Source organism: Phocoena phocoena, chromosome X, assembly GCF_963924675.1.
Source record: "Phocoena phocoena chromosome X, mPhoPho1.1, whole genome shotgun sequence".
NCBI classification, from domain to species: Eukaryota; Metazoa; Chordata; class Mammalia; order Artiodactyla; family Phocoenidae; genus Phocoena; species Phocoena phocoena.
Window position 1 is genome coordinate 70,939,979 of NC_089240.1, and position 12,946 is coordinate 70,952,924.

A 12,946-nucleotide genomic window follows, 5' to 3' on the forward strand; every position below is an offset into this window, starting at 1 on the left:
TCTCCAGGTCTTTCCTAATACTATCACAATACTATTCTTCTTGACACACAGCTATTTGAATTTTATCCATTCTTTAGGGCTTAATTTAAGTTCTATCTGCTCCACTTTTCTTACATCAACTTATATGAATTCTTGCCTGAACTTCTAAGGTATTTCCAGGCAGTTTATTTAGCTATTCCATTTGTTTCCCCAACCAGATAGCATGCTTTCTTAGGTCATGGAAAATGCCAAATATTGTACTTCTATCTGTTCCCACCCCACTGCCCTTACCAAATCCCAGGCTTATAATAGCCACTTAATATATTGATACATCATATGGTAATTCAGTGATAAAGAGGCAAAAATGGATTATCAGGCTTCTAGAGCAAATTGTATCTGATTCAATAGCTATTCACTTATCACCCTACTTAATACTACAAATTCTATGCTTAATCTTATACCAAATCAGTCAGTCCATATGCTCATTATGCTAGATACTGTGGGAGATTATAAGTAGTAGAAGACAGGATTGCCCTCCTTAAGAGGTTTACAATCTTTCTAGGGACATGCTTGAAAAAATGTGACAATAAGATAATATACCATAAGGTGCTAAATTCTGTGATACCTAGTTAAAATACCATGTAACTACTAAACACAGTATTCTGAAATCTAAAATCTGGTAGGCCTTTATCTAAGTTTTAAATTTGAATAACTTGTAAAAGAATGCTGCCATTTACCTTTTAATCTAGCAACTAAAAGAAATCAGAACACCAAAACCCTAATTTTTATTGTATAACAGCTAGCCAATCAAGTTTTTTAACAGTGATGAACTTGAGAACCCTATTCTCACCTAACACATCCCAACACTCAGATTAAAATTCTAAACAATACTAATTGAATATTGGCATAATTAAAAAAAACCACTACTTACCATAAGTACACCATATGACCACCAATCAGCACTCTGGGAATGACCTCTTCTATTTACTACTTCAGGAGCCATATACTCCACTGTACCACAAAATGAGTAGGCCTTCTTCTCCTGATCTACTGATTCTTTGCTGAGTCCAAAATCTATAATAACAATATTACACAAAAACATATCTGAAGATCTTCAGAAAATAGAAAATACCAAAAGAAACTAAAGTATGAATTAAACCTACTCATGATGGCCTACGATTACCATTAAGAAAGCTCCTTACCTCAGTTAAACCTCATCCTCAAAATACATGTTTTCATGTCTATACAGGAATATGATTCAAAAATTTTGAGAGGACAATTAAATCAACACTGTCATAGTGATCTAATTTTTAAAACAGACTAAGACAAAAAATGATAGTAATTTTCACTTTTTAAAATATTAGAAAAGCAAATTTTGCTTTGGTTTTGGTGAACTTCCACTTTGTTTATGGTCTTCGAAGAGCTAAAGGTACTAACATATAAAAATCAATCTTATTTCTATATACCAGCAATAAAAAATTGAAAGGTGAAAATTTAAAAGTACTATTTATAACACCACCAAAAAACCTTCATGAAATCCACAGGTATAAATATACAAAGAATGTATATACAAGACCTGCATGCTGAAAACTATAAACATCAATGAAAGGAATCAGAGTAGATCTAAGTAAATGGAGAGAGATACTGGTCATGATTTGGAAGATTCAATGTTGTTAAAGATGTCAATTCTCCCTAAACTGATCTACAGAGTCAATGAAACATTAATAAAAATCCCAGCAAGATTTCTTCTGTAAAAATCAACAAGCTGAATTTAAAATTTATATAAAAAGACAAAGTAAATAGAATAGCCAAAACAATTCTGAATAAAAAAGGAAAATTCAAGGACTCACACTACCTGACTTCAATACTTACTATAAAGCTATAGTAATCAAGACAGTGTTGTACTGGAGAAAGACTACACACACACATACATATATGAATGCAACAGAACAGCATCCAAGAATAGAATGACATATACAGTCGCTCTGCTATTCTTGTTTTAAAACTGCAAATTTGTTCCAATGTGATTGATACCTTATTGTTACCTTTCAGAGATTTATACCACTCCACAAATGTCCTTTGCTGTACTATTTCTGACAAAACTGACATTTAACACTAGAGTTTGCTTGGCGAATATAACATGAATTTCAAATTTCAGCTTGGTTTATGTGCAATTTTGCCCACAAGAAATAATAGGTGAAACACTAGAAAACTGCACCTAGTTGAACTGAGCCAGGCAGAAATACATACATGCACACACGTCAAATATCTACCAGCTATTTCAGCACATCATGTGTGTTACAAGCCACTTCTGTTCACCTGTAGTATTAGAACTCCCAATTCTAGATAATTTACCTCCCACTACTTCACAATAACTTACAAACTGCAACCTTTCTGATGCCAATTATACAAGCAAATCTCAGGATTTTTTCAAGGTAAGGTATCATATTTATTGTAGTATTTATCTATTCTTAATCAGTTAGAACATATAAAACAATGCCATCATTTTTAACAGCTTCCTATCTTTCTTTAATGTGGCACTGGTTATATATTTTAGTGTTAAACCCTGAACACCATTTTCTCCATAAGTCATATTTTTTACTATGCATTTATGCATAGTACAGTGATTTTTAAGATCATATGTGTTGCATTATAACAGAACTGGCTATATATATAGCCAACTGATTTCTGACAAAGATGTAAAAGCAATTCCATGGAGAAAAGGTCAGTCTTTTCAACAAATGGTGCCAGAATAACAGAATATTGATATACAAAAATCCATCCTCATACCATACCTCATAAACAAACATTAATTCAAAATGAATCATAGACCTAAGTGTAAAACCTAAAACTACAAAATTTCCAAAAGAAATACAGGATAAAATCTTTGTGAGCTTGGGTTAGGCAAAGATTTCTTAGATACAACATCAAAAGTATAATCCAGGGCTTCCCTGGTGGTGCAGTGGTTAAGAATCTGCCTGCCAATGCAGGAGACATGAGTTCGAGCCCTGGTCTGGTAAGATCCCACATGTTGAGGAGCAACTAAGCCTGTGTGCCACAACTACAGAGCCTGCGCTCTAGAGTCCGTGAGCCACAACTACTGAAGCCCGCATGCTACAACTACTGAAGCCCGTGCGCCTAGAGCCCGTGATCTGCAACAAGAGAAGACTGCAATGGAAGCCCACGCAATGCAACGAAGAGTAGCCCCCGCTTGCCGCAACTAGAGAAAGCCTGGATGCAGCAACAAAGACTCAATGCAGCCAAAAATAAATAAAATAAATATATATTTTTTAAAAAGTATAGTCCATAAAAGAAAAAAGTTGATAACTGGGTTTTATCAAAGTCAAAAAGTGCTCTTCAAAATATATTGTTCAGAAAATCAAAAAGAAACTAGAGACTGGGAGAAAATATTTGAAAATCACATATCATATAAAGGACTTGTATTCAGAGTATATTTTTAAAAACTCAAATTCAGTAATAAGAAAACAAACAACCCAATTTTTTTAATGGACAAAAAACCCTGAACAGACACTTCTCCAAAGAAATACATGAAAAGATGCTCAATGTCATCATTTGTTAGGGAAATGCAAAATAAAATCACAGTGAGGTACTACTCTATGCCTTTTACTAGAGCTAAAATAAAAAAATACTGACAATACCAAGTAATGGCATGGATGCAGAGCAACTGGAACTCTCATACATCGCTTATGGGTATGCAAAATGGTACAAGCACTTTGGAAAACAGTTTGGAGGTTTCTCATTAAGTTAAACACACACTTCCCATATGATCAACCAATCCCACCACTTGGGTATTTACTGATGTGAAATAAAAAATCATGTTCACATAAAACCTGTACAAAAATATTTCTAATTGCTTTATTTGTCACTGTCAAAAACAGGAAACAACCCAAAAGCCCTTTAATTGGGGATTGGATAAACAAACCATGGTACCATCATAAAATGGAATACTACTCAGCAATAAAAAAAGAAAGTACTGATACACACAACAATATAGATGAATCTCAAATGCATACTAAATAAATAGAGCCAGATTCAAAAGACTATATACTGTCTTCCTATTTATATTATTTTGTGGAAAAGGCAAAACCATAGGACCAGAAAGCAGATTGGTGGTTGTCAAGGGGTAAAGGGAGAATTGACTTATAATGGGAAAATTCTGGGGGGTGAGGGAACTGTTTTATATCTTGATGCTGACTGTATGCATTTGTCAAAGTTTGCAGAACTATACACAAAAAAGTAACTTTAAAAAATAAACTTTTGTATTTTGAGGCAACTGTAGACTCACATGCAATTATGTGAAATACTACAGAGATCCCATTTACCCTTTAGCCAGTCTCCCCCATGGTATTATCTTACAAAGCTATATTACAACATCACAACCACAATAATGACAATGATGCAGTCAAGATACAAATTAGTTCCATTATCACAAGAACAATGAGTTTTACTCTATGTAAATTATACCTTAATTCTATAAATGAAAAAATTCTAAGCCCTATAATTCTCTTTTAAAATAAAATACAATATTAATACTTAATTTTAGGACCCCTTGAAACTGATTTTTTAACCATACTCAATATTTTCATTTAAAAATTACTTATTCTTGTATAATAACTGAATGCATTATGATTTTCAGCATAATTTAAAAAAATCTTTTCAATGTACTATGCTCTTTCTCCACATTTTAAGGCTTTTAAACTCTGCAATTCCATTTCAAAATTAAATTTAATAAAACCTAGTCTCTGAGGTCAGTTCAGCTGAATATAACAACATACCTTGTAGAGAAGAACACTGGCTTCTTTGGCCATTCCACAGAGAAGGAAGAGGGGAAGAGAATTTTCTTATCCTCTGTTACCTTTCAGAGATTACACCACTCCATAAAGGTCCTTTGCTGTACTATTTCTGACAAAACTGACATTTAACACTAGAATTTGCTCAGCAATCAATGGACAAAAATTTTTACAATAATAAGAGTTAGCTACAAGATTAAATAAGACATATGTTAATCAGTGTTTTTTCCAAAACACTAATTTGAAAAGAAAATGTAGAAATCAGCTATATAAAGGGTTTTTGGCAGGGGGGTGAGATATACCTTTGTTTCCTTAAATGACTTTTTTAAGACGTTAAATTTTAAAAGCATGTCCAAAATACAACACTTTTATGAGTATCTACTATATGTAAAAGTAATTTCAGTGCCTAATTTTCAGATAGCCATAAAAATTACTTAAAACTATTTTCTTATGTATACATTTTTTCTTAAATATTCAGCTCAAGTACTGTGTGATTTAATTTCTGACACTGCATATTTTATCTTCCCTCTCTTTATAAAAATTACTTCTGAATTATGTCCCTCAGAAGTGATTCTGGAGACTCCAGATTCCCTTTCCCACCCAGGTTTGTGATACTCTTACATCCATCCTTGTCCAAATGCCCTGACCCTCCACATCCATAGCACCCTCTCCTCACACCTGATTCCCAGTTCTGGTCTCTCCTGCCTTTTCATTTACAGGGCTGTGTTGTTAATTGAGTTAATGTCTCAGAGAAATTAGATCCTTTGCCTAAAATGAGAACCCTAAGGGCTCACTGAAAGTACTACACATGACTTAGCACATTTACCAGACCAGCCAAAGCATGCAAACTTGAACAAGGAAAACTGAACTCAGGAAGAGACAGCTATGGAATCTTTCTGTCTGCTTCTAAAAAGATGCCAGTGTGACCTGTGCTTCCTCTACAAATTCCACAGGCTGTGATAGAAATGAATAACATAGTTCACCAAATAAACCAAAAGAATAACCATAGTTCATCGAGCAAATAGTACTCGATGATAGTATTCAAAACGGAAGGAAGGAGATAGGAAGAGGAGGGAAAAAAGGAAGGGAAGGAAGGAGGAAATAGGCACAGCAGGTAAGAAAGCAAGAAAGGAATAAAAAGAAAATAAAGAAAAAGAAAGGAAGTATAAAAATAAAAAGAAATTAAAGGAAAGAATGAAAAAAAATGAAATGTCTTAAAACACTTGCTATGAATGGTCACACTTTAACCAACCTTACTGGAATGTTGTGAGGTTACATCCATAAATTTATTATTCATTACAAGACTTTGAATTCTGTTATAATCATGAAACTGTAAATTATCTAATATTTATCATTGTGTACTTTCTTTAAAGGAATATTGGTGTCACTTTAAAGGAAAATAGATTAAATTGTTTAAAAATATATATAAATCACAGTTTCTTCCTGTCACAAGCCTTGTGTCCCTTGCTTATAAATTAACATTGATTCTAACTACTCTTTACTCCTCAGCCTGTTTAAGTCCAAAAGGTGTAAAAGCAGAATTCATATTATAAGACTAAATATAAAACAAGTTGACATCATTATTCACCCAATTAACCTTAATGTAGAAGAGAGATATAGGTAGAATTTATTCTACTCTTTCCCCACCTTTCTTCCTCACCCATGACAAAACAGGCATAACTTATTAAGAAAAATGAAAAGAATTAAATTCTAATTAGCATTGCAACTAAAGACTGACTGTTGTAAAATAAAAATTATTATATAAAATTTCAAAACTCAACTGTTCTCTTCATATTTCTCTTCCTTATCCTCTTTGAATCTCTTTAAATCTGCTTTGCTTCTTTCATATAGTAGAAAGAGAATCAGGCTATGAATCAAAAAAAGATTTACTAAACTTTACTTTAACTTTGTCACATTTACTTGAGCTTTCAAGTTAACAACTTCATACTTTATTTTTACATTGAAGAAGTATACTTAGGAATTTAAAGCAACTTACCTTTAAAGTGCACTGGTCCAAAATTCTCTGTAAAGCCCACATCTTCATTTTATCTCTGTTTTAACATTCTGATAATTAAATACAGAATTTACTATCTATTTAAAACATAAGTAACCTTTTGAGATTGGCTCACTCAGCACAATGCCCTTGAGTCCATCCAAGTTGCTGTATATATCAAGAGTTATTTCCTTTTTATTGCTGGGTAGTATTCCATTGCATAGATGTATCACAGTTTGTTTATCCACTCACTCTCTGAAGGACATTTGGGACATTTCCAGCCTTGGGCTATTACAAACAGAGCTGCTATGAAAATTCATGTTTAGGTTTTTTGTGTGCATGTAAGTATTTATTTCTCTAGGATAAATGTTCAGGTGTGTGACTACTATACAGTTCTATTTATATCATATTCTTAAAATAACAAACAGAGATATAGAACAGATAAGTGGTTGCCAGGATTTACGGAAGGTGGGAAGGGTGACTATAAATGGGCAGCACAGGAGAGTTCTTTTGTGGTTATAGATCAGTTTTGCTTATTGATTGTGGTGATGGTATTTGACTCTACATATGTGAATAAAATGTCATGGAGATATACACAAAGACAAACAAAAAAAGAATATGTGCAAAAACTGGTGAAATTCAAGCAAAGTATATAGTCTAGTTAGTTGTAACTGTACCTATCAATTTCCTGGGTTTGATAAAGCACTGTAATTTTGTAAAATGTCACCATTGGGGGAAGCTGGGTGACGGTACACAGGACCTCTTGGTACTATTTTTGCAACTTATTGTGAGTCTATAATTATTTGAAAATTAAAGGGTTTTTTTAATAGTATAATAAGGATACTTTATGCCTAAAGGTCCTGTGAAAATTATCAGTGTTTCACATACAGTAAACACTCAACATTCAAAATAAAGTAAAATAAAATGTGTTTTTACAAAAGAAAGAATAAAATGAACCTCTTATTATGAAACACTTGGTTCAGAAGTTTATAATTCACTATATTTCAAATGTGATAACTACTTATGATAAATCTTTCAGCCTAGACTGAAACAAAAATGATGTGATTTTTCCTAGAAAACCAAATGTCATTTCTTAATGAGGACAGTGACTCTACCATATAATTTTTTGGTATTACAATTAGAGCATATTGAGAGTTATCTTATCCACCCTTTAAATGAATTTTAGTTCACCAAAGAAATAAACAAAATGCAAATTAAATCAAGAAAGAGGGAAAAAAACAGGCTTAGACAAATATATATATTAAAATAACAAAAAATATAAAACAGGCTTAGGGTAGAATGAGAAAATTTGCATACCTGTTAACTTGATATGTCCTATTTCATCAAGCAAAATGCTGTAAAGCAAAATTCACATTCAACAATGTGGGATAAAATATTTTTACATAAAACATTTACATAAAAATCATCAGAAAAGAGGTCAATATCTATTTGATATACTGGAAAATTTTGAAATGACTAATTTAAAATCAATGGGTATCTTATGAAGATTACTTTTTAAAGTAAGTTTCATATAACTGTATAATTCACGTATATTTTCATATAATCTTTAAAATATAAGACTTAATGGAGAAATAAGTAGTTATAGAAATGCTGGTAACAGGGATACATAAAGACAATATAGCTTTACTTTTCTGGCTTCAGGTCTCTATATACAATTCCTAATCGGTGCAGATGATCCAAAGCAAGGGCCAGTTCTGCGAGGTAGAATTTCACATCTTCCTCTGTAAACAGAACCTAGAATAAAATAATAATTTACCATTTGATCTTTTTTTTAATGTTGAATTTATTTAAAATTTCTTCTTTAAAAACCAGTAAACAGACAAATCTAGGCAAACAAGAAAATAAAAGAAGTATATAGATGGAACTAAACTATTTAAGAATCCTTCTCAGACTTCCCTGGTGGCGCAGTGGTTAAGAACCCGCCTGCCAATGCAGGGGAAACAGGTTGGAGCCCTGGTCCAAGAAGATCCCACATGCCGTGGAGCAACTAAGCCAGTGCGCCACAACCACTGATCCTGCGCTCTAAAGCCCTCAAGCCACAACTACTGACCCCATGTGCTGCAGCTACTGAAGCCCACATGCCTAGAGCCCGTGCTCTGCAACAAGAGAAGCCACCATAATGAGAAGCCTGCGCACCACAACGAAGAGTAGCCCTCGCTCACTGCAACTAGAGAAAGCCCGCATGCAGCAGCGAAGACCCAATGCAGCCAAAAAATAAAAGTAAATAAATAAATTAAAATAAATAAATAAAATAAAATATACTGAAAAATTTAAAAAAATCTTCTCTTCAACATTTTAATGTAGATCTTCCTAAAACATATTATGTAGCTTGCATATCTTTTTACCCTGAATGTACTGCACAGGATTTACCTTTTTAAAAATGACTTAATGTCATAATTTGGTTATTATATTTAGTACACTACTATATAGGGATGCTCTCAGGATCTTTGCAGTATATTAGATATTTTGTTTTAGCATTGGTAATTCCACTATTTCTACTATTTTCTCTTTCACTGTCTACTATCACTTCTCAGGAATTTTGCTTTTAGCAGCTCTACTAACCTAAAGCTTCAATTATATCAACGAAAGTTGTTGAATTAGTAACTCATATTAAACACGGTTCTAAACCCAATCTCTGACCTAAGGGGTAGCTCCAAGACTTTTCTGCTAGTAGAATACATGAGCTTAAAGGCACTGAATTCCTCAATCTTTTTCTGCCTGGGAACAGAGGTGCTATGATGAAGTGAAAAGTGCACTGGACTTAGAATTAGAATTAGCAGTGTAATGTTTGACATTTCACTTAGCCCTCGGGGCTTCAGTTTCCAAATCTGTAAAATAAGGATAATAGTATCTGCTACATCTACTTAACAAGGTTGTTTTAAGAGTCAGCTTAGTTTATGTGGGGAAAAATACTTTGTAAATTGTAAAATCCTATGTGTGTAACCATGAGGTATTATTGTTATAGGTTTATGTCTATATCCATTCAAAAGTGAGTGTTAATTTACACACAAAATTGGGCATTACTCAACCATTAGATGTAATTTTTAAGATTTATCAAGGGCTTCCAATTGGCAAAACAAATAACTTGTCTAGAAATTGGTTATTTTCATTAAAGAAATATCTAGATTATTAGGAAAACTCAAAATTTTAATGAAATATCATAAAATCTTATAACTGGCTTGCCCACTTAGAATTATGGCCACTGAATTACATTATGCAGACTCAGGTACTAGTAAAATTTCTGAGAATGAGCAATGAAAGATAAATTTTGATATTATACCCACTTTTTAAAATGTTCTATAGAAAAACAATGATTGTTCATTATCTAAGTTTCAGGAGAATTCATTTGAATATTATAATGGTAAAAGTATAAGAGCATCATTTTCACTTGGCATTTTATTAAGAAGAAAAAAGATGTTACCTATTTCACTTCTGAGGAAGGCTAATCAAAACGTTCATGGAAATTTAACACATAAGAAAACCCTAAACAAAAGTCTTTCAAACGCTAAAAGAAGAAAACTGCCTAGTTTACAGTTTATGACAAGCATATTATGTTGTCATGAAATTGTCTCTGAGGAAAGCTTCATGATGGACACAAATAAGAAACATATTAAGTAACTATCACGTGCCAGCCACTTTTCATTATGTTATTACAATCTGTTATTACAATCTTCTAAACAACCCTATGAGGTAGGTATTATCACCACCTTACATATGGGGACTCAGAGTGATAAAGTAACTTGCCTAGAAAAACACAGTAAGAAGCAGGTAGGATTTGAACTCATAAATAATTGTCCCTAAGAACTACCTCTTCCCCAGAAGCCACTTCTGCCATATGTTATGTTACAATGTTTTAAGTTTCAGGTTCACTACCATTAATGTTTTTCTATTCACTAATTATCCTGAGTCTCCCCCTAAATAAAAATCATCTAAAGCCCCAGCACCGTGAGGTAAGGACTGCTAGTCTTTCTTCTGCTCTTCAAGTCGTTCACGTATGTATGTATGAGGGTGTGTGTTTTAACATATTTGAGATCACACTACATAAACTATTTAGTGGCCTCCTTTTTCCCCACTTAATATTATATTATAGGCATTCTTCTATATCTTTAACTTATTAATAAAGAGTTTTCAATAGCTGTACAATCTCAACATACTAATTTACTATAATTTACCTAATGTTCATTTAGGTTATTTCCAGTTTTTCACTATTATAAATAACTCTGTAATATGCATATATATTTTTGATATTTATGGTTATTTCCCCAAAATGGATTTCTGAGAAATAAAAAAGCAAATACTAGGCAGTCAAGGATAATAAATAGTCCAAGACTCTGGACATACAGAACAAAATTATTTGTCAAAGGGTTCCAATAACTTACATTCCCATCAGCAGCTTATGAAAGTATTTGTCTTACCACATCCATGACAGCATTGAATATATCCTTTTAAAATATCTTTTCTAATTTGATATATAAAAATGGAATCAATTGTTCTGATTCTTAGGCTATATAATTTTCCATGTCTAGTGGCCTTTCCATTTTTTGAGTGAATTATCAGCAATGTTTTTGCCTATGTTCCATTATTTACTTACTGTTTTTTCAATTGGTACAGGCCCTTTAAATATTAAAAATGTCAATCCTCCATCATATTACTTGTAAACATTTTCCCCACTTTGTGCTGGTTTTTGATGTTCAGTAATTCTTAATTTTATGTAGTCAAATTTATATATAATTTCTCTATGATTTTACTTCATTACTTTAATGATTTAGGAGACCTCCATTCAATAGTCAACTACACATTCAGTTGCATTTTCTTTTACCATGAGAAGGTTTCCAGATTTAGCTCTTTAATGTAAGTAATATTTATCTTTGTATGTGGTAGTGATAACAATTTAAAATGTTTTTTTTCTGAAATTCCTAACCAATTTCTCATATACGGTTTACTGAACAATCAATCTCTTTGCCATTAACTTGTGATTCTTCCTCTATTCTAATAATATATGGTAAGTCATATATACCAGAATATTCCTGGACTATACAGTATGTTTCTAATCTTGTGTTGATACTGTGATGGTTTGCTTATAGCAGTAGCTTTATAAAGTTTTAAACAAGAGGTAGGGCAAGGAAATGGTGTTCTTTATTTTCAAAATGTCTTAGTTCTTTTCACTTGTTTACTTTTCCAAACATGCTGATAAAATCATCTGTCAATTTCAAACAAGAATTCCTATTGGGACTTTGTTTGAAATTTTGTTAAGTATACAAATTGATTCTGGAAGAACTGGAAGTTTTATAATTCTCAGCCATTCATCTCATTGTATTTTCTTGACATTAGCAAAATATGGTATGATCTAAGAGGTGTGTGTGTGTGTGTGTGTGTGTGTGTGTGTGTTTGTGAGGAGAGAAATTTGGGGAGGTGCTGTTCCCTTTAAAATATATATGACATACATTATAAATTTCTTTAACAAATACAAAAATGTATTTTTAAAAGTCTTTTTCTAAGGCATAAAGTTCTCATTTTTGATGATATAGCAGTTTTTTGTACATACACATGAAGTATAACCAATAAAAAACTTATTAATAAGCTGTCTATAGAAGTAACCATTAAATAATTTCTTAGCAGCCTGTTCAATGAATATACGAATTTACTGTCTTTTGGGAAATGCATTTAAAATGCTTGTTCTTACCTAATATTCCAGACTTAGGAATCAAAACTTACTGACTGCATCTCTGTGCTAGTATGGGTTTAGATAGTCCCACATCGAGAATGGAGGTCTGAAGAGTTTAAAAGAAAATCAGAAATGACTACAAGTAAGAATTTCTCAAACATATTCTTCACACTTCTACAATCTGACACAAGAAATCATGAATACTTGTTATACTATTGTCCCTCTGTGTCTTGGAACCAGCTTTTAATAAGGTCCTTTAAAGACCCTCTGGGAAGGGGGTCCTAGACAGACCCCATCACATACTGAACTCTGTTTTAGAGTAAAGAATATACCAAGGTCACAGTCTATGTTCATGCATGGAATGTTCTATACTGGAGGTAGACAGGTAGAGGCAGACAGAGAGACAGGTTTTAGTCACTTAAGCACTAGCTAGCATCCCAGAATCACACTGTTCCTTTCTCACAGCAAGTTCTAGAA

General features: G+C 32.6%; 1 protein-coding gene across 3 annotated transcripts in view; it reads right to left on the minus strand.

Annotated features, from left to right (window-relative positions):
- Window positions 1–12,946, minus strand: part of RPS6KA6 (ribosomal protein S6 kinase A6) — a 169,121-nt gene that overhangs the window by 61,046 nt on the left and 95,129 nt on the right. For all 3 annotated transcript variants that reach the window (XM_065900693.1, XM_065900694.1, XM_065900692.1), the window contains 3 exons: window positions 8,432–8,538; window positions 8,101–8,138; window positions 911–1,053 (listed from right to left, as the gene is read on the minus strand). In XM_065900693.1, the coding sequence (XP_065756765.1) occupies window positions 911–1,053; window positions 8,101–8,138; window positions 8,432–8,538 (288 nt within the window). The remainder of the gene's footprint in view (window positions 1–910; window positions 1,054–8,100; window positions 8,139–8,431; window positions 8,539–12,946) is intronic.